Below are 22,154 nucleotides of genomic sequence, written 5' to 3' on the forward strand. Positions count from 1 at the left end.
AAGCTCTACCATGGTGTGGACATGTGAAGGGTATAAGCCAAAGCTGGGCCCAAAAGCAAAAGGTAATAGACACAGTAACCAGTTATAAGAGGCAGAGATGAAAACTAATGCTCATGATGTGTCTGTGAAGTACTATTTTTATTTGCCGCGTATGGAGAGAGTTAAAAATATATATAATGGAAGAAAGTGACAGAGAGTTCACATTTTGTGAATTCCTTATGCCACTTTGCTGTCTCATGACATTCTCACTCTTCTTCTTCCATTTTCTTGCCATGAAACTCCCGGCTCTTCACTCGGAGCTTGTTGACCTGTGACTCTGCAATGTCAGCCCGCTCCTCGGCTTCCTCCAGCTCGTGCTGGATCTTGCGGAATTTAGAAAGGTTGACATTGGACAGCTCCTCCTGTACAAGGACAAAGAGTTGGTGAGGACTGTGGCAGGGGTCCTCCTGTGCCCAAGCATTGAGAGGTTGTGGTAGCTCCACAGAGGAAAGCAAAGACCTTCGGTCTCCTGCCTAACAGTGCTTAAACGTAAGACTCACAAAGACTTGCTCATCCTCCCATATTGGAAAACCCACCTTAACAAACAGCACCAGAAATTTGTCACTTTTGAGGAGGTATTTTGTCACATGGTCTTATCATTTCTTGTACTTATTCTCCTCCTCCCTAGTGCCTGACTTTTATTTCATTTGTTAGATTCAGAAAATCAAGAAAACCCTGTGATGTTGATGACTGTCAGAGTCAGGAACCTCTTAGTTAATGGATGTTGGCAATTTTAGTTTGATTCCCTTGATAAAACAGGCCACAGAACGTCCCTCAGTCATTACCTGACTGCAGTATGCCCCAAAGAAGGCAAGGCCTCCTGACATGACAATGAACATTGTCGCCAAGATAAGCTGCATCTTGGGAGATTCTTTCAGGCCCTTTTCTGGTTTTCACTCTTATCTCTACGATCATGCTACCTTGAAGGAAAATTACTCTCTTCCATTCTTCAAGTTATACTTACAGCCTCCTCAGCTTGTCTCTTGTAGGATTTCACCTTCATCTGCAGTTTGTCCACCAGATCCTGGAGCCTGATAATATTCTTTCGGTCTTCCTCACACTAAAGCAGATAATAAGCAGGAAAGAGAATTGTTTCCCAGCAAGTGAAGACAACAGTACCCCATGGGGATGGTACACAACCATTTTGACATGCTGAGTGTAAAGAGCGTCAACTCGAGGAGGCTTCCTGCCTTACCTGGTAGGTCAGCTCCTTCACCCTCCTCTCATACTTGCGCACGCCCTTCACGGCTTCAGCGCTGCGCTTCTGCTCAGAATCAACCTCCCCTTCCAGCTCCCGCACCTGCAATGAGAAACCCATCTTTGGAGCTTCCCTGCTCTCTCTGACCTGGGATTACACACACTTGCACAAATACCAGTCCTACACACCCTGGCCTCCAGCTTCTGGAGTTGCTTCTTGCCTCCCTTCAGGGCCAGCTGCTCTGCCTCATCCAGACGGAGCTGCAGGTCCTTCACCGTCTGGTCCATGTTCTTCTTCATCCTCTCCAGGTGGGCACTGGTGTCCTGCTCCTTCTTCAGCTCTTCTGCCATCATGGCTGCCTGGAGAGGCAAAGCAGCAAAGCCAGGTTGGAGTCAGAAACCTTTTTTTGGTAATGAAACAGCCATCAGCAGAGAAAGAGCCTCGACTCACATCAGTGATGGCCTTCTTGGCCTTCTCTTCAGCATTGCGGGCTTCTTGGATGGTGTCCTCCATTTCACTCTGAATTTGTACAATGTCTGTTTCCAGCTTCTTCTTGGTGTTGATCAAGCTGGTGTTCTGCATAACAGGAATGTTAGGATTTTTACTGTTAGGCCTGATACCCCCACATCAAGAATGAAGAGGGAGAGTAATGTTTGTTAAAGTCCATAATGCAAGGGTACACTTACAGCCATAGTGGCAAATCAGAAAGGAATGGATAGATGGATTAAACATGTCATATTATTGCTCTCCAAGTGTTTACACAGTGAGGTGCACAGCAATAAGTAAAATACATAGCAATCTCATTCTACACTACTTCATGCTGATAGGATTAGTTCCCTGGAAATAATCTGACCTGGGTGTGGAGGAGCTGCACACGCTCACTTGCGTCCAGAAGCTCCTGCTCAGCCACCTTCCTTGAGCGCTCCGTCTGCTCCAGAGCTGCCCGTAGCTCCTCAACTTCAGCCTGCAACAAGTTTGCTCTGCGCTCCACCATGGCCACCTGCTCCTTCAGATCCTCCTCTGTCCTCAGAGCATCATCCAAGTGTAACTGGGTATCCTGTTAAACAGGAAAAGAAGATGACATGGTGGCAGAGCACTGGAGCCCAGTGACATTTCCTGATCTTTTAACGAATTACAATTGTAATGATGTCTCTATGTAACAGGGGGGACATCATATGCCTATGTGCACTTATTTAACTTCATACCTTGAGCACTCCTTGTGTGTTTCTCAGGTTCTTTTGTGCCTCTGCAGCCACGCGGTTGGCATGGCTCAGCTGGATCTCCATTTCATTCAGGTCTCCCTCCATCTTCTTCTTCAGTCTCAGGGCTTCATTCCTGCTCCTGATCTCAGCATCCAGGGTGCTCTGCATGGACTCCACAATTCTGAGGTGATTTCTCTTCAGCTGGTCGATTTCCTCATCTTTCTCTGCTACCTTCCTGTCAATCTCAGACTTGATCTGATTGAGCTCCAGTTGGAGGCGCAGAATCTTCCCCTCTTCATGTTCCAGGGAGGCCTGGACAAGTCAAAAAGAAATAGTCAACAGAAGTAAAACTTCCTCTCTAAAGAATCTCATATGCAATCCTTCAGGAAATAATCCATATTTTCCACAGTATCTACAGATTACTGTTTCCATTCCATAAGACTGGAAACAATTTTTTAGCACTATGTACCTCAGCTTCCTCCAGGGAGGCTTGAAGTTCAGACTTCTCCTGCTCAATCTGCTTCTTGACTTTCTCCAGCTCATGAACTGCCTTTCCTCCCTCTGCAATCTGCTCCGTGAGGTCAGCAATCTCCTCTGTAGAGAAAAAGGAATAATCATGTGGTCAGATAAAGAGCATACAGGGAAAGGCCCCATGCCACCAGCATAAACAGGTCTCCTCCCATCACTGCAGGCACAGACCCAGTTGGAGAGATGGGCAGGAAAGCTTCTGAGAAAGCCCTGCCAGCAACAAATGCTGAGCAACTTACGCTGCAAGTTCTTGTTCTCACGCTTCAGCGTTTCCAGGTGGTCCAGGGACTCCTCATAGGCATTCTTCATCTTAAACAGCTCTGTGCTGAGGGACCGAGACTCCTTCTGGGCGGCCTCCAGCTCAGCCTGCGTTTCCTCATACTTCTGCTTCCACTCCGCCAGGATCTGAGGAGCAGCAGAGCTTGAGTATGGATGTGGCAACCACCTTCTGCTCAGGAATCACAGGGCTGGAGCCCAGAATACCTTGTCAAAATTCTTCTGCTTCTTGTCCAGAGCTGCGCAGGCAGCATTTGATCGCTCCACATCAATCATCAGGTCCTCCACCTCATTCTGCAGCCTCTGCTTTGTCTTTTCCAGGGAAGCGCATTTGGCGTTCACAGCTTCAACATGTTCCTCGGCATCCTGCAGGCGCTGGGCCAGCTTCTTCCTGGAAGGAGGCAAACACAGCTGCAGGTTAGAGATGAAGAGGGAACAAGTGTTTTACATTCATAAGTGGGCTCACTTTTGGGATTTTAACCCTCCATCTGTTCAGTGGTTTTTCTGCATCTTGGTTGCATGTAGTCTAAAGGGTTTGTCTCGACTTCATCCTAACACCTACTGAGTATTCACCCTTGGTTAGCTTTTCTAATCCCAATGTGCATGTATGTCTTCCAGTCTGCACATTTTCACAGCATGCTTTTCCTCTCTCTTCTACCACAAAGAGAGTATGTTACTCCCTATCATAACCAATTATCAGAGACTTGTAATTTCCCTTGATAACCTCTGATATCTCCATCTATTTCACATCCTAATTCCCCACATACTTGGCCTCCTCCAGCTCCTCTGTGCGCTGAATAGCATCTGTCTCATATTTGGTTCTCCACTGGGCCACTTCACCGTTGGCTTTGGACAGGGCACGCTGCAGCTCCCCCTTGGCTTCCTGCTCCTCTTCATATTGTTCCCGGAGCAACTCACAGTCATGGCGAGCAGATTGTAACGCGTGGGCCAGGGCATTCTTGGCCTGTGAGGACACTGGGATTGGTAATCTGAATATCTTAAGATACGTATTGATGAGGAAAGAATGGGTAAACCCTAATGAAAGAAACATAAGGCTGAGGGACAATGAATCCCTTAAAAATGTGTGCAAGAGGATCAAGATATGTTAATGAAAATTGGCCTGGGGACAGTATTGTGATGGTTCTGTAAACATTTTCCAGAAATGAGTGCAGATCTTGTCTTACATAGTATCAGAATCTCTTCAAAGGATGACTTTCTGTAGCATCAAATTCACTATGATTCCTACCCCCTCAAGTATAAATTCTGCCCCCTGTACTGTACTGCATGTGTCTGGGGAAAGAACATTGAACCACTCTTGTTTTAGATAGGATTCTATACATGCATGTCATGGTAATGTGGTCTGACGAAAGAAGGTATTTCCAGACCTTTATTTCTTCCTCTAGATGTCTCTTCAGTTCCTCAATCTGTTGGGTAAATCCCTGCTTGCCCCTAGAGAGCTGAGAAATCAAAGCATCTTTTTCCTCTGCCTGGCGAGAATATTCACCTGGCAAATGAAAGGGGAAAAAAAAGTGTTATACTAACAGTAGAATCACAGATCATATAATGATTTGGTCTCAAAAAGACCCATGGTATCATTAAGTCTCATCATTATGTGACATTATGAAGTCCACCACTTAACCATGTCCTTAAGTGCCTCATTCACAGTTTTAAATGCTTCCAATGATTCTAATACTTCTCTGGGCAGCCATTTGCAATGCCTAACCACTTTTTCCATGAAAAAATTCTTCCTGACATCTAATCTGAACCTCCCCTGGTGCAAATGGAAACTATTCCCTATCCCTACACCACTTAGACAAACATCAAAACTGGCTTTTAGGAAAATGTAGAGCGTGATGAAGTTTCCTCTAACCATCCTCAGTTCCCTCATATGTCTTGTTTTCTAGTGGCATCATCAGCTCTGCTGTTACAGCAGCTCTAGAATTTTTGTGTAGTGAGAGGTCCAAATCGGCCCCACCAGTGATGTGTAGAGGGGGACTGTCATAAAGTCATGCAATCATAGAGTCAACAAATAGTTTCGGTTGGAAGGCACTTTCAAATCGATCTAATTCCAGTCACCCAACCCTGGGCTAGGATGCTTTCCATGAGATAAGGTGCTCAAAATTCCATCCAACCTAGCCTTAAACTCTTCTACAGGTGGGACACACACTGTTTCTCTGAACAATCTGCTACAATGCCTCACCACTTTCTGGCTAAAGAATTTCTCCCAGATGACTAATCCCTTCCCTAGTCCTGCTGGACACACTTTTACTGATGTGGTCCAGGTGGACATTGCTATCGTTGGCAACCTGAGCTCATGTTTAACTAAAGATAGATGATATAAATATTTTAAATATCTACAATAACAGGCACTTGGGAATACTGTAAAGCCATGTAATCCGGAATAGAAATGAGATGTTAACTAAATTCTCCCCTTACTCTGTAAAACATCATTCCAATTTAGAGGTTCTCTCATTGGACATCAGGAATTAGGATGTGTCACCTGTTTCTGTCTGCAGACGGGCTCTTTGGGTATTGAGGTCATTGATCATGCGCTGATTCTGCTCCTCCTTGGTTTTAATCTCACTCAGCTGGTCCTCCAGAGTGCGGCACATCTTCTCCAGATTTGCCTAGGTATTGAAAGCAAGGAAGGAAAGGAAATGAAAGTCTAGACTCTGCCTTTTACTGGAGAATTCTTATATGAGTGTGACTTGTAGATATAGCCTAAGCACCATGCCTTTTGTCTACGAACACATTCTTTTGCCTTTCTTTACCTTGGCTTTGGAGACAGACTCCATGTTGCTGGCCAAGTCATCAATCTCCATCTTCAGCTCACTCTTCTCCTTCTCCAGCTTCTGCTTGACTCGCTGCAGGTTGTCGATCTGCTCCCCAAGCTCTGCTGTGCTGTCCGCATGCTTCTTCCGCAGGGCGGCAGCCGTGGCTTCGTGCTGCAGCGTGGCCTCTTCAAGGTCACGACGCATCTTCTGAAATTCTGCCTCACGCTTCTTGTTCATCTCAATCTGAGCTGCCGTAGCCCCTCCTGCTTCCTCCAGGCGCTCACTGATCTCCTCCAGCTCCCTGGAGAGGTCAGCCCGGTGCTTCTCTGCTTTTGCCCGAGAAGTTCGCTCTGCTTCAATTTCTTCCTCCAGTTCCTCAATGCGGGCCTGGGGAACATCAGGGACCCTTCACAACCATGTCCTTCTCCTTCAGATGTTTTCTGAAGGGAAAAGGGAAGGACCAGAGACTTGCCTGCAGCTCCTTGATCTTCTTCTGTAACTGCATGCCCAGGGCTTGCTCATCCTCAATTTTGCTCTGGATTTGACTGATTTCAAAGTCTTTCCTTTGAAACAAGATAAATGGTGTTAGTGTCTGAAGAAAATATCTAAATGTACCCACCAGCACTCAGGTGTCAGATAACCATACTTACTTCTTCAGTTTCTCATCCAGCTGCTGTTTATCATTTTCCAAATCCATTATGCTGTCATGGGATAGCTTCAGGTCTCCTTCAAGTTTCCTCTTAGCTCTCTCGAGGTCCATGCGCAGCTTCTTCTCTTGCTCCAGGGACCCTTCCAGCTAAACAGAATGAGATCATCAGTTCTCTGACTGCCATGTTTATCTCCACAGCTGTCCTATGATAGCCATATGCTTTTGTTCTTACATCGTCCACTTGCTGCTCCAGCTTGGTTTTAGCTTTGGTCAGAGTATTGACTTTGTCTTCCTCTACTTGCAGGTCATCCAGTGTCTGCTGATGGGCCTCTTGGAGGGCTTTCTTCTCTTTTGTCAGCTTGGCAATTGTTTCATCTAGGACTGCCATCTCCTCTGTGAGGTTTTTCACCTATGAATTGGAGGAAACATAAAAACATGGCCCAAAACCTGCCTGCTGTTTCAGTGACCATTGCATTTTGTAATGCTTTTCAATGAGGTTTATTTCATCTTTTACTGTTTACATGAGACCCTGCAAAATTTTTCCAGAGCCAACACGTTCTGCCGTAGTAGACACTTCTACTCTGAGAGTAGCTTCACACATTATGTGACGTCTCATGTTTGTACCTTGTTTTCAGTGGCATGCTTTTCCTTCTCGACTTTGGCCAACGTTAACTCCAGGTCATCTATATCTTTCTTCAGCTCTGAACATTCATCTTCCAGTTTCCTCTTCTTGGCTGTCAGCTCAGCATTAATTTCCTCTTCATCCTCAGCCCGTTCTGTCACCTCCTTAATTTTAGCTTCCAGCTGGATTTTGTTTTTGATGAGCTGGTCACATCTCTCCTCAGCATCAGCCAAGCTATCTGCTTCCTATGAGGAGACACAGATTTGTTTTTGTTATGTTTTGAAGTTCTGTTTTGTTGTCATTTTCTCTTACATACACAACATTCAATTGCTTCCTTTTTTTTTTTTTTTTTTGTTTTTTGATTTTTTATAATGTTTTGGGAATTAGGCCTTCCCATTTGTGAGAATAATGAACTAAAGAAGTTGGCAGGTTTTTTGGAGTTAAGAAACTGACTCCTGATTGATAGCTGAATGTCAAATATCTAGTAATCTAGACATTATGGTGCATTCATGATTAGGAAAAATGGGTCCTTCTCATGGTTGCTTTTACTCTATTGCATAAGAGCATTAGAAGCCAGATTTGAAGGCTCAACTAATGGAGATATTGTCTATCCAGTTCAGACAGATCTGTCTGCTGCTTTTTTCAACTGATCAGTGCTATGACTCTCTCTCCTTAGGACAGAAAGGCCATCAAGTCTGATTTGGCATTGCCACGTTTCTTCACTGGCTGCTAGAGGACATCCCTGCCTCTGTCCATTTATTCATCATTCCGTAACTCTGAGTGCATTACCTCTTTTCCTACTGTAAATTAGTTATCTTCCTATAAGTCTCTGCTTGGAGTTTGCCTGTGCAACATTTTTTTCCAAGGAACAAATAAGCAATCGTACTCACAGCCTGCACTTGGAGCTGCAGGTCATTTTTCTCCTGCAATAGAACAACCATTTTCTCCTCTAGCTCCTTTCTCTTTGCCTCAGACTTTGCAAGCTCTTCCTTAGTCTTCTCAAACTCTTCCTTCATGGTGGCCATCTCCTTCTCAGACTCCGCACTCTTCAGCAGAGGTTTGATTTTGAAGAACAGCTTCATCCAGGGCCAGTGCTTGACATTCATGAAGGCACGAACATTGTACTGGATGCAGAAAATGGACTCCCTGAAACACAATTCAAATAGTTATTACATACCTTGAATGTGAAATATTTAAACTTAATTAATCAAGCATCATGAGAATAAATTAAATATGTATAATATTTACCTCCTTTCTACCATTTTGCGGTACTCCACTCTCATCAGGAAGCCTCTGCATCTAGCTTGTGTGCGAGTGATGATTTCAGCCAGCTTATCATCTCTCATCTCCTCCAGGAGTCCCAGCAGGCCAGCTTTGAAAAACACCTTGAAAAATAAAATGTTGCAGCACAGAACTGTCAGGTAAGCCAGAAAGGAGACACAACAGGCTTTCAGCTTTCAGAAGGAGACATTAATGATCATGACCAGCCTCACCTTGACTTGCTTCCCATATCATTTTTCCATTGTGCCTAGGAACTTCTCAATAGCTCAACTCTAGACCTTAGTCCCTGCCTAAATCATCTTGTTGCAGTTTTGGTTTCCCACTCAACCACTGCCTCAGCCATGCCTCTGCCTGGCCACGGACCACAGTAAACTCTTCTTCCTGACTAAATGTTAGACCTGTTTCACTGATAAAGTCTAGATTTCACTAATTGCTGAGTAGTGCCTGACCCTTGGTATCTTAGCTAGACCTGTCCACAACCAATATTTAAAACAAGACCTTCTAGCTTCACCTCACACCTTTCTTTCTTGTGACCCAAACATGACACAAACATGCTTTGGATTCTTAGTTGAATCTGTCCTTATTTGGTCTTTTTCACTTGCCTTGCCATAATATCGTGTGCTTGGATCCTTTTTGGCTGAAGCACCTGAGCTGCCAGCTGTGTTATTACACTGCACTACACTCCCTGACCCTCAGGAATCAACCAGCCCTTACTGCTCTGTCTTTGAACACAGGACTTGCTCATACCTTGGTGTGACCAAATCTATACTGGGTGTGGTCTACATCAATGGACCCAAGGAGCTTCTCAGAAGCCTTCTTGCTATCCATGAATTGTCCTTCTGGGATAGCACTCGCATTAAGCACTCTGTATCTGTAGAAGAAAACAAAATATGAAGAAATACCCATTATTGAAACCACCAGTACAAGTGAACCCCATCTCAGACTGCCTCATTGAATCAGTCTAATGCCTGAAGCCAAGTCATCCTTTGTAAATGGGATTCAGAGAATATTTTTACTGTTAGCTCAGAATCCAAAATAATCCTAATCCTCGTCAATGTCATATCGTCATGATCTGATAGAGAAACATTTACATATTGCTGCTTAGTACCAATGTAAAGTGTATGTTTCACATGCATTACAATATCCAGGCTATTTTCTTTGGTCTGAATGGACAGCAAGTGGCACCATTCTTACCTCTGTTTGAAGTCAGCATATAGGACTCTGCTGGGGAATCCTTTTCTACAAATCCGGATGCCTTCTAGCACACCATTGCATCGCAGCTGGTGCAGCACCAGCTCATGTTCCATGGCACCTAACAAACACCACAATTAGTGACTACCCCACTCTGATACTCAGGGAAAGATCTTCTGCAGTTCAAATTTTACCAACTGTAACTCCTTACCAGGCGTTTTTGTTTCATTTGGGATGATGCAGCGTACAAAATGGGGGTGAGTGCTTCTCAGGTTAGCCATCAACTTGTTTAAATTCTCCTGTGGATGTATGAGATTAATTACTATTAATTGTCATCCACTTAATAGTGGATTTATCAAACTTAATGTTTCTGGATACAGAGTTATCTTCCCTACAACATATTGCAGAACTCCTAGAGGGAAACTCAGAAACTGCAGACACCCTGCTTTGTTGATTTTGAAATTCCTCCCTTGAGTAATGCTTTGTATTATTTTTTCTTAATCTCCTCATACAAATACAATACTAATACAGAGCTATCATATTACAGCTTCCTTCCAGCTGGTGTATCTTTTGGTACATAGTTGGGCATTTTAAGCTGTAGATACTCATGATCTGGACTCTTGGCTAAGCCTGAATACAATCTAATTTGGTAGTAGATTTCACAGAAAAGAAACACAGAATGGTTTTGCATTGGGTGAGACCTTAAAGACTGTCTAGTTCTAAACTCCTGCTGTGGGCAGGCACATCATTCACAGTAACAGGTTTCCCAAAGTTCCATGCATTCCAAACTTGAACATATCCAGGCCTGGGCATCAACATCTTATCTTGGTAACTTGTTCCAGTGCCTCACCACACCCATAATAAAGAATTTCTTCCTAATACATGATATAAATGTACCTTATTTTAATTTAAAACCATTACCTCTTGTCTACAACATGCCTGTGTGGAAAGTTTCTCTCTATCTGATTTATAAACCTTCAGTATTGAAAAGCTGTAATAAAGTCTCCCTGGAGTCTTCTCTTCTCTAGGTTCAACAGACCTAGCACTCTTGGCCCTTCTTTCTAGGACAGATGTTTCAGGCCACTGAGCCTTTCCATGGCCCACCTCTGGATCCATCCTAACAGTTTGCTCCTTTGAAAAAAAAAGGAAGTTTGGTACTTACACGGAAAAGAGCTGAGACTGTCTGGAAAGAAGAGCCCTTCTTCTTGCCACCCTTTTTGCCACCACCACCACTAGCCTCTGAAAATTGAAAAAAAAAATAAAATAAAAAGATCAGAAATCTTTAGCATTGCCTTTAAATTCTGTATGAACATATGAAAAATTGGATTGTGGAAAACTTACCAGCTTCTCCACCATAGTTGGCAAACAGTAAGGCCAGTGTCTTCAGGGATGATTTCTGATACAACCCAATGACAGTTTCATTCAGGGGGTCCTTGTTCTTCTCAAGCCAACCAGTGATGTTGTAGTCCACTGTGCCAGCATAGTGCACCAGAGAGAAGTGGGCCTCAGCCTTGCCTTTGGCAGGCTTGGGCTTCTGGAAGTTGTTGGACTTGCCCAGATGCTGGTCATAGAGTTTGTTCTTGAAAGAGGTGTCAGTTGCCTTGGGGAACATGCACTCCTCTTCCAGGATGGAGAAGATGCCCATGGGCTGAAGGATAGCACAAGAAGTAACAGAGAAAGATCACCTAAGCATGAAGCACGTGCTATGCGATTCAGAGGTACCTGTGTATTGTTGGTAGCATCTCTGCCTGGATAAGAGGATAAGTTTGTCAAGAGTTCTCTGCCAGTGAGATTTTTTTCCTTCCATTACATTTCAGCAGCCTGTCTTCACTAAACTGGTAAGAATGACTCACCATTTCAGGTTAAAATTGGCAGTAGAATGAGGAGAAGTGGCAAACAGAAATACAGCTGGGAAAATAGCTACAAGATGCACATTGTCTTGGAAAATCATGCCATGCCATATTTATTTCCCAAACAATGTGTGAGGAGTTTTGATTCAAATCTTCAGAGGAAAAAGTAAACTGACTCTAGTTATGTTTTAAAGAATTGTGCTGATAGGAGTCTAGGCTACCTTTTCCATGCTTGTAGACACAGTGATGCAAGATTGGTGACACAGATTTGCATTTATCTGTACTAATTCCTCAGCACCTGAGTAAAATATTAATTCCAGTGCAAAATGCTTTGTTTCTATGAGTCTGTCTGTCCATCTGCAAGTTCTTTCCCAGCTGATTCTGACTGAGAAACATCTCCAAATTCCAGAATGCATCATACACTTAAATGGAGAAAGTACCTTTTCAATGAGCTCAATGCAGGCAGCCAGGTCCATCCCAAAGTCAATGAACTCCCATTCAATGCCTTCCTTCTTGTACTCCTCCTGTTCCAGCACGAACATGTGGTGGTTGAAGAACTGTTGCAGTTTCTCATTGGTGAAGTTGATGCACAGCTGCTCAAAGCTGTTGAACTGTTTAAAGCAAAGAGAGGTACAGATGTTCTCAAAGAGGCAGCAACGACCACAGGGTTGTGTTAGTAATCTTCTGATTCTGTTTGAAGTTCCCCAACTGAACCACCAAACCTGGCAATACTGTAATGACACCTAATTCCTTAGAAGGATTCCTACTGTAAACAAATTTAGTGTCCTTGCAGGGCTTTAATGTGACTATTTTTGAAATCAATCTACAATTAAAATTTATTTTTTACTGTGCTACTCAAAAGTAGACTCTTCAGGAACCTCAGTTGCTGCACCACTAGAGGTGTGTCTCTGACTACTAGGAAAATGGAAGCTTCTTCAGTATCCTACACCAGAATTTCTCTGCCTTCAAATCAAGAATCTAGAGTTATCTTTGTTCTGACACAGAAGTCCTAGTATCATCACTGCATTCACGACACAGGAAAGATGCTCTATGTTTTCCCACAGCATTTCCCTTTCCTTGGCTCTTCCAAGATTGTTCACACCCCTGGTCCACATCTGTGTGAGCTCTAATCATAGACCTGTCTCTGAAAAGTCTAAGATCTTTTCCCAGTCAAGGCTGTCTAAATTTGTCTGTCAAAACAGTGTTTTTTAATACCTGTTGACAATATAAGTCAGATTGTATACAAATAAAGTAATTTAAGCATTCTACTGTGACAGAGAATATAGTTATCTAAAAAACAGCAAATGAGGAGCATACACTTCAGAATCTTCTTAAAAAGAAATGTGCTTCTGAGTTCTCAAGATCTCTTTCTGATCCTCTCAGAACTATGATGCCAAGCTTTTGTTCCTTACATCAAAGATCTCAAAGCCAGCGATGTCCAGGACACCAATGAAGTACTGCCTGGGCTGCTTGGTATCCAGCTGCTGGTTGATGCGAATAACCATCCACAAGAACATCTTCTCAAAGACAGCCTTTGCCAGAGCACCAACTGAATTGTGCACCTAGAACAGAGATGAAAGGACTGGGGTTACCTTCTACTGCAAAAGAAGAATATCCACAATATTCTTTAGCTCATGTAGTTTCATACTTAAGATTGTACCTGTGACACAGTTTGACCTTTGGTCACGAATTCATTCCCAACCTTCACTCGAGGATAACACAAGGCTTTAAGCAATTCAGCTGAGTTCAGGCCCATGAGGTAGGCAGCCTTATCAGCCACTAGAAAGGGAGAAAGTAAGAGAGAGGGGAGCATGTATCATTGGACAATGGCTAGAATTTGGTCCGCATGATTAAATCATCTCTTCATTTTTTAGAAATGGGAAGGTATCAGTCTGCTCTGACTAGTTCAGCCTCAAGAAGAGAAGACTGGGAGGGGATTTAATCAATGCTTATAAATATGTACTGAGTGGGAGTAAAGCAGTGGTGCCCAGAAATAGAACAAGAGGCAACAGACAAAATTGGAACATAGGAAGTTCCATATTAACATGAAAATAAACACCTTTCCTTTGAGGGTTACAGAGCACTGGAAGAGACTGCCCAGAGATGTGGTGGAGTCTCCTTTTCTGGAAATATTCAAAACCCTCCTGGAATCTTTCCTGTGTAACCTAACATACTTTAGCGTATAGCTGGAATAGATGATTTCCAGAGGTCTCTTCCAACCTTTATGATTCTGTGATAAGTTCTGGGAAGGAGTAAAGATTGCAGAAGCTAATGCTCGCTTGTGTTAAAAGCAAGAACAGGCACTGCATGAATAGGGAAAGCTTGAGTCTGGAAGCTCCCAGAACCACTCCTAAACTCTCTGATATCATATCAGGCATGACTGTAGCACACTCTTGTTCCGTGGAAACAGAATTTCTGCATAGCAAGAAATGTAGGACATATTTTGGTACAAACAAACAAACAAGCAAACAACAAACCAGCTATAGTGCTTGAAGGTTTTTCTGAGAGCAACTCATTGTTCAGGTTCCCAATTTCAAGCAGCATGTTTCTGAGAAGTATCCACTGGATAAAAGACTGGCATTTCTTGTGATTGGGGATGCAATTAAACAGACAATAAACAGAAGTTTTTACATCAGTTTTACTAGCAGAACTGGCTGATACCTTCTGTGCCATCTGGCTCTGCCTGCTCCTCTCGCTGCTTCTGCTTGAACTTCAAATTCCCATAGTGCATGACAGCCCCTGTCAGCTTGTAGATGGCTGTTTTTTCATCGGCAGTGAAGCCCAGGATGTCAATGGCACTCTAGGAACAGACTCAGTAAAATAAATACATTCGTACTAGAGCTCCTGTCCATAAAATTACCTGTTTTATGTATTACTCACATCTGTAGCCATAAGCTCCTCTTGATCATCAATGCTGGGAACAGTAATCTCACCTTGACTCACATAGTGGTAATCATATGGGTTGGTGGTAATAAGGAGCATGTCTGAAAGCAGGGATAGGAAAGGACACAGGCTTACATTTTCAGAAGGGCAGTAGAGGAAACAGTTGCTCAGTTTTCATTTCCAAACAGACATAATGATCCTTCCTACCTATTAGCTCTGGCTTCTTGTTGGACATGATCTGATAAAAAATGTGGTAGCTTCTCTCTGCTGGAAGCTGGAAAGTGACCCTGGACTTCTCCAGCAGATCTGACAAGTAAGGAAGAAAGAGTCAGGTACAAGACAGGACACAGAGGTGAGAATTTGAGAAGAAAGGTGAGCAAGACAGGAGCAGCTCTTACAAGTTTCAATGTCAGCAGAAGCCAGTTTGCCTGTGGCCCCAAAGTGGATTCTGATGAATTTACCCTGTTGAGGGGAAAAGAACAATTTCAGCCTGGCTGCATTTCACTGCCCCCATATAAAACAGGGAGAATAATGGCCTGAAACACAGTTTCTGTAGGGAAAGGCTGGGAGAGCTGGCCCTGTTCAGTCTGGAACAGAGAAATGTCAGGGGCATCTTCTCAATGTCTAGAAATGTCTCAAGGGATGGTTCAAACAGGTCAGAGACAGGCTCTTTCCAGAGCTGCCTACTGACAGGGCAAAACACTAGGAGAAAAAAAAATAAGCACACTTGGAACACAAGAGGTTCCATCTGTACTCTGCTGATGGCTGAGCACTGGCACAGACTGCACAGAGTCTGTGGAATCTCCTTCCTTCAAAAGCTGCCAGGATGTGCTGCAGGACAGCCTGCTCTGGGTACACTGTCTTGAGAAGCGAGGTTGGAGCAGATCACCTCCAAACATACCTTCCCACCTCAACCATGTTCTGATTCTATGGAAGTTTTTGTCCAAAGCTGCAACTTACAAAGCGTGAGGAGTTGTCATTCCTCACAGTCTTGGCATTTCCAAAGGCCTCCAGCAGGGGGTTGGCGCTGATGATTTGATCCTCAAGCGTTCCCTACAGGATGATAATTATTCATTACTATTGTTTAGTTGCAAGGGCAAATATAGATCAAGTGTTCTGTTTATTTTTCCTAACTTACCTGCATTTTGCCAGACTCCTCCTTCTTCTTCTCCCCACTAGCTGCAATTGTTGCAAAGTACTGGATGACACGTTTCGTGTTCACAGTCTTCCCTGCACCAGATTCTCCGCTGTCAAACCAGAGAAGCAGAGAGTGTGCAGTCAAACAGCAGTTCACCAACACAGGGCAGCCCCACACAGACTCCAATAAAGAAGGTACTTACGTGATCAGAATTGACTGATTCTCGCGGTCTGTGAAAGAGGCAGAAATAAAAATGCTGTTAGTGGTGTTCTTGAATAAGATCAAACTTATAGTGTGAGATAAATACAACAGTATTTTTGGAGAGTCTTACATACAGGCAGCTTCAGTGAGAAAAATATTTGCTGTTGACAGATTTTACAGATTTTACTTGCTGTTGACAGATTTTATCTACAGTATTTTTTCTTAGAGAAAAAAAATCCATCTTGGGGCAGTGAAACTGGATATCTCTTCTTGACCTATTTCTATAATCTGTCTAAATATGACATGAAGAGTGCTGGGAGTATTTGCATTATTTTACATTTTGGATACTCTGGAGAATTATGTTCCTCAGAGATGTCATTATTATTGATACTGAAATGAAATGCTCATATAAAGCAACTCCCTGTAGAATCTACAGAGATTAATCTTATATTTCTTATGCATTTTTTGAATGTTCCAGGAAGTACAACTGAAGACTTATACATCGGGGAGACTTCAAATAGTGGAAGAATCTGTAATCAGTTTCTTTCAACTTCCCTTTAGCAAAATGCCATTATAGAAGTTTGATTAATTAGCTTTCCTCTCTGTCTATCAAGAGGTTATAGATGATAAATGTATGCATCAAAAGAATTCTGATTGCCCTCTTACTAAACTCCTTTTTTCTCACAATTTTCTTTCCTCAGTAACCCTGGTTTCTAAAATTGTAGAGACTTAATCAAAGTTGGAAATGTTTAAACAGTCTTTTATTCCTTCTTCTTTTGTTTGTTTGTTTGTTTGTTTGTTTGTTCTTAATGGTGAATTCAAAGGGATTAATTATTTCCAAAGTGGAAAAGAAAGTTCCTATATTGTTTTGGTTGTCTTTTGTTTCAGATTTATTCTGTTCATTCTTTGCTTATTTCTGCCTTTGCAAGTCTGTTTTTAAAGGCACCAACTAAGACAAGGAAGTATGAAGAAAGCATATATGATAGAAAATGCTGAACTACTTCTCCTTCATGAACTTGCTCTAGTGCTAAAATGTGCAAGTAGAAAAGAAGAAACACAAATTATCTTCCTATTTTTCTTCAGTATTCAAGTAGTTTATTTAAAAGGCAACATTATTATGTTTAGTTATGTTTCTATGTACTTATGAATCTATTGTGGATGCATGAACATCAAAGATTTGATTGTCTTCAAAAAAACTGCAGTTTCAGTGCTAGGACACTAGTCCATTCTGATCTAGAAACTTTATTGTCTGAGAAGAAACAAGTCCTTCAAAAGCATTAGCTAACAACTAATTTGAAATGAATACCTCTATTGTTGTTTCTGGATAAAGCAACTTTGCTGAGATCCTGACTCCTTTCTCAACAAGTTGTAAATATCAGAGTAACACCTGAATTCAGACCATTTTCTTTTTTCAATTTATGTCTAATCTATGTGAAAATACCAAGGACTTATCTATCTATGTGAAGATATGACTGTGAAGATAAAATACCAAGGACTTAATATATTAATACCAAGGACTACAATATATTTTTAAGTGATCAATTTAAATCATATGAACTCTACTAATATTTTATGTAACATTTCGAGCAACTGAGATCCAAATAATTAATAGGGTTTTGGTGCTCACTAGTGCAGAGGAGACTGTTAAAGATATCAAAAGATATCAAAGATATCAAAGATATCACCCTGGAGCATGTTCAAAGATGGGCAACAAAGCTGGTGAGGGGTCTGGAGCACAGGGCTTATGAGGAGTGGCTGAAGGAGCTGGGATTATTCAGTCTGGAGAAGAGAAGGTTCAGGGGAGACCTCATTGCTCTCTATAACTACCTGAAGGGAGGTTGTAGTGAGCTAGGGGTTGGCCTCTTCTCTCATGTAACTGGTGATAGGACCAGAGGGAATGGCTACAAGCTGCACCAGGGAAGATTTTGGCTGGATGTTAGAAAACAGTACTTCTTTGAAAGAGTGGTCAGGAAATGGAATGGGCTGCCCAGGAAGGTGGTGGAGTCACTGACCCTGGAGGTGTTCAAGAAACATTTGGATGTTGTGTTGAGGGATATGGTTTAATGAGAACTGTTGGTTATGGGTGGATGGTTGGTCTGGATGATCTTGTAGGTCTTTTCCAACCTTGGTAATTCTGTGAAGACTGGAGGCAGCCTGCGCTTCAGTGCTTATGCCCTGGTTGAGTTTGTGATCTCGAGGAGCATGGGCCTGGCAAAGAGTCGAGTCAGGATTCTAAACTTCAGGAGAGCAGGCTTCAGGATGCTTAAGGAATTGTTGCATGAGATCACCTGGGAAGAAGTCCTTCGAGACAAAGGAGTGGAACAAAGCTGGCTACTCTTTAAGAATGCCTTTCTGAGAGCACAAGAGCTCTCCATCCCTCAGAATAAGAAAGCAGGCCAGGGAGGCAGGAAACCAGCATGACTGAACTGATCTGGTGGTCAAACTGGGGGCAAGTATCGACAGTGGAAGCAAGGGTGTGTCACCTGGGAAGAACACAGGGATGCTGTATGGACTGTAGAGATTTGACAAGGAAAGCCAAGGTACAAATGGAATTGAAATTGGAAAGGGATGTTAACAACAACAAGCAGGGTACATAGGTCATAAGAGACAGTCCACAGAGAGAGTACATCCTCTGCTAAATGAAAAAGGAGAACTGACAGCAACAGAAATGAATTCTTAGCCTCAACCTTCACTGGCAGCCAGGATTCTCACTTCCCTGAATCTGAACCTCTAGGTGGTGAACTACCCCCCACTGTAAGGGCAGAGCAAGTCCGAGACCAGCTCATGAGGCTGAATTTGGACAAGTCAGTGGGGCTGGATGACATGCAACCCAGGGTCCTAAAGGAGCTGGCTGATGTGATTGCTGAGCTGCTCTCCATCATATTTGAAAAGTCATGGCTGTCAGGCAAAGTCCCCAGGGACTGGAAAAAAGGAAACATCACTGCTATTTCTGAGAAGAGAAGGAAGGATTACCTGGGGAACTACAGGCTGGTGAGCCTCACCTCTGTTCTCAGAAAGATCATGGAACAGCTCATCTTGGAAGACATGTTAAGGCACATAAAGGACAAGCAACTGATGTCATCCACTTGGACTTCTGCAAGGCCTTTAACATGGTCCCCCATATTCTTATTTCTTAATTGGAGAAAGAGGGATTTGAAGGATAGACTGTTCAGTGGATAAGGAATTGGTTGGAAAGTTACACCAGAGGCTTGTGGTCAATGGCTATTTATGTCCAGGTGGAGGCCGGTGACAAGCAGCATCCCCCAGGGGTCCATCTTCAGTCTGGTACTCTTGAACATCTTGAGTGCACCTTAAGATGTGAACCTTAAGCAAATTTGTTGATGACACCAAGTTAAGTGGAGTGACTCATTCAGCAGAAGGAAGTGATGCCATCTAGAGGGACCTTGATAAATTCTAAAGCTGGGCCCTTGTGAAACTCATGAGGTTCAACAAACCAAAGTACAAGGTTCTACATTTGGGTGAGATAATCCCAGATATGTATACAAACTGGGAGGAGAATTCCTTGGAAGTAGCCTTGCTGAGAAGGACTTAAGGTTTTTGGTTTATGAAAAACTTAACATGAGCCAGCAGTTCACTTGTAGCCTGGAAGGCCAATGAAATCCTGAGTTCCATCAGACGACAGCCAGCCGGAAGGGGGAGTGAGGAGACTGTCCCCTTCTATTCTGCCCTTGTGAGGACCCATCTGGAGTGTCTATGTCTGGGGCCCCTAACACAGGAAAGACATGGAGCTTTCAGAGAGGGTCCGAAGGAGGGCCACAAAGATGATCCAAGGGCTGGAGCACCTCTCCTATGAAGAGAGGCTGAAGGAACTAGGCTTATTCAGTCTGGAAAAGAGAAGACTACAGGGAGACCTCATTGTGGCCATCCAATAATTCAAGGTAATATAGAAACATGAGGGAAATAAACATTTTATACATTCAGATAATGATAGGACGAGGAGGAATGTTCATAAAGTAAAGGAAGGAAGATTTAGAATAAATGTGAGGGGTAAGTTTTTTACTCAGAGTGTGGTGAGGTGCTGGAACGTGTAGCCCAGATAGGCTGTGGATGCCTTGTCCCTGACTGAAGGTGTTCAAGGCCAGGTTGGATGAAGCCCTTGGCAGTCTAGTACATGATCTAGTATCTGGCAACCCTGTCGGTGACAGGGCGGTAAGAACTTGGTGATCCTTGAGGTTCATTCCAACCCACGCCATTCTATGATTTGATGATTTGTATCATTTGACCCACTATGCCTTATTATTTACTCTTACTGTAACTCTGTGCCCATTTTTGCATGCTATTATTAGACTTCTAGAAATATTTAGGATAGAACTGTGTCTCAATCACAATATTAGCAAATATTAAAATAACAGTTCATTAAAGTTAATGCTGAGGTTTACATCTCTATGCAGACTGATTTAAAAAAAAAAAAAAAAAAAAAAAAAAGCAAAAAAAGCAAATATTAAATTTCTATAAAGACAATGCACTTTTCTTACCAGTCAGCATGAACTGATAGGCGTTGTCAGAGATGGAGAAGATGTGTGGAGGGGCCTCCTGGCGCTTTTTGCCTCGGTAGGCCAACACAACCTCTGGGTTGTACACCGGCAGCCACTTGTAGGGGTTGACAGTGACACAGAACAGGCCCGAGTAGGTCTGCAAGGAGGGGACACAGCACGTTGGATTCCACTCAGCCTGGCACAACAGTCCTCCCCAGCTACGCTACCCAAGGAAGAGCTGCTGGTACTTACGTAGATCATCCAGGCTGCATAACGCTCTTTGAGGTTGTACAGCACAGCGGGTTCATGGAGGTGGGTCATCATGGCCATGTCCTCAATTTTATCATACTTGGGAGGGTTCATGGAGAAGATTTGATCTTCCTTCACAGTCAGAGTCTGACAGGAAAACAGAGATCTGTTAATGTCAGCTAACAGTTGAGAGTTGTAATTAATTTCAGTTCTTAACCTTTGTTTTTTTCTCACCTCTCCACCTTCAGTCTTGACAGTGACCTTCCCTGATTCTTTGCTTTGGATTGACCCTTTCACAAAGGATTCTTTGGGATGCACCACAAAAACAGATGTCTTGGCATCAAAAGGCTTGTTCTGGGCCTCAATTCTTTCCTTCTCTGACTTTCGGAGGTAGGGAGCTGCCTCCCCAAAGGCGGCCATCTCAGCATCTGGAGAAGCCATGGCTGCGCTTACACAGGAAGCACAGTCAGAAGAGTGCTCTGTAGGAAAGAAAGTATGTTGGGTCACTGAATAATGTGTTCTGTGAAAGAGTGAAAATCTACAGTATAAAGCATACATAATCTAAAATATACAAGTAGGTATAAATATCTCAAAAATTTTATTTCAGCCTACATCTTGGTTAGAAATACCTGTATTCTTTCCTGAAATTAAGATTAAGATTAATTCCTAACATATCTGGCTATGAAAGGAAGAATTTGTTTTTGAATGCTGAAATATTGCAATACAATCTTTCCGTGTTGTATTATCTTGGTAGATTATAATGAATTTTGATAATGCATGCCATTATAGAGACTTCAGATGAAATTAGTCTGTGATGTTGGCTTCAGCACTATCTTGAAAGTCTTTGAGAGACTTCCTTGGCTAATAGAATTCACTTGTTATGGAAAATTCATTTTGCACTTTTACACACATAAATATCATGATTGTCTACTCTGTTTTCTCAAAATGTCAAGCAGCAGCATTTGTTCCTCATCTTCAAAAGTTCATACATTTGTTGTCAATTCTGATGGCAGAGGCTGGAAGTCAGTCACTGCTGCTTGAAAATACTGTAACTCACTTTGTCTTTTGCACAGATAAGATATATCCCCAGTTAATGTATAAGTGGATAGCAAAAAAAAACAAACAAAAAAAAACCCCACACAAAAACACAAAAACTCAGCCTTCAAGCCTATACTGGTAATAGATATGGTTCCTCACAGAAGTAGGTATCCAAGGCTTGTAGGAAGTAAACTGGAATAAAAGGTTCTGCCCAGAAGTTCACAGGAGCCATGTGCTTACCTTGAAACTTTCTGTCGAGACTGGGCACAGCACTCCATAGAGACTTTTATAGAGTCTGGTATGCAGATGCTTTGGATTTTTCCTTCAGTCAAAAGTTTGGCAAACTTTCTTTGGAGAAACATTGTCTGGCAAACATAACTAATGGCATAATTTTCATTTGATTTCACAAGATATATTTAGAAATGTGTTATATCTTACCATTCCTGTGGATGTATTTACTATATATAGTCTAACAGTGCTGTTAATAAGAGAATCTTGGTAAGTCAAAACACTTAAAGAACTTGGATGCAGAATTTATA

At 42.7% G+C, this 22,154-nt stretch overlaps 1 protein-coding gene and 1 long non-coding RNA gene across 18 annotated transcripts in view; one reads left to right on the forward strand and one right to left on the reverse strand.

Moving 5' to 3' along the window:
• The window catches only part of LOC107322053 (uncharacterized), a 109,032-nt gene that overhangs the window by 8,607 nt on the left and 78,271 nt on the right, over window positions 1-22,154 (forward strand). For 2 of the 17 annotated variants that reach the window (XR_014936709.1, XR_014936712.1), the window contains exon 1: window positions 15,688-15,825. The exons of 12 other annotated variants lie outside the window; for them this stretch is intronic. This is a non-coding gene — a long non-coding RNA (uncharacterized LOC107322053). Of the gene's footprint in view, window positions 1-3,558; window positions 3,661-15,687; window positions 15,826-22,154 lie in introns of those variants that run through there. 3 more of the 17 variants (XR_001558786.3, XR_014936703.1, XR_014936713.1) reach the window with 2 other exon arrangements.
• On the reverse strand, window positions 120-21,987 carry LOC107322040 (myosin heavy chain, skeletal muscle, adult). The gene is made up of 39 exons (XM_015879635.3): window positions 21,856-21,987; window positions 20,812-21,056; window positions 20,581-20,724; window positions 20,329-20,485; window positions 15,834-15,861; window positions 15,632-15,740; window positions 15,454-15,546; window positions 14,892-14,955; window positions 14,701-14,799; window positions 14,491-14,594; window positions 14,272-14,410; window positions 13,271-13,389; window positions 13,023-13,172; window positions 12,051-12,221; window positions 11,102-11,408; window positions 10,923-10,999; window positions 9,972-10,059; window positions 9,764-9,881; window positions 9,317-9,440; window positions 8,537-8,673; window positions 8,179-8,434; window positions 7,291-7,533; window positions 6,899-7,075; window positions 6,668-6,813; window positions 6,490-6,580; window positions 6,015-6,404; window positions 5,744-5,870; window positions 4,629-4,747; window positions 4,011-4,207; window positions 3,451-3,634; window positions 3,207-3,372; window positions 2,909-3,033; window positions 2,443-2,751; window positions 2,091-2,294; window positions 1,688-1,813; window positions 1,426-1,596; window positions 1,235-1,339; window positions 1,004-1,099; window positions 120-401 (listed from the first exon to the last, which is right to left on the reverse strand). The coding sequence occupies exons 2-39, from the start codon at window positions 21,016-21,018 to the stop codon at window positions 246-248; spliced, it is 5,823 nt and encodes a 1,940-aa protein (XP_015735121.2). The 5' UTR covers window positions 21,019-21,056; window positions 21,856-21,987; the 3' UTR covers window positions 120-245.

This window comes from Coturnix japonica, chromosome 23 (genome assembly GCF_054131305.1).
Source record: "Coturnix japonica strain WE chromosome 23, WE-NBRP24, whole genome shotgun sequence".
Classification (NCBI taxonomy): Eukaryota; Metazoa; Chordata; class Aves; order Galliformes; family Phasianidae; genus Coturnix; species Coturnix japonica.

Excerpts from the sequence above, each read along its gene's own strand:
- LOC107322040 (XM_015879635.3), bottom strand. The coding sequence starts at position 21,018 with ATGGCTTCTCCAGATGCTGAGATGGCCGCCTTTGGGGAGGCAGCTCCC. Across the intron at positions 15,741-15,833 it reads AATCAGTCAATTCTGATCAC|CGGAGAATCTGGTGCAGGGA; the intron begins GTAAGTACCTTC and ends CTGGTTTGACAG. Across the intron at positions 8,674-9,316 it reads ATAGATTTGGTCACACCAAG|GTGTTTTTCAAAGCTGGCCT; the intron begins GTATGAGCAAGT and ends TTATTTTTCAAG.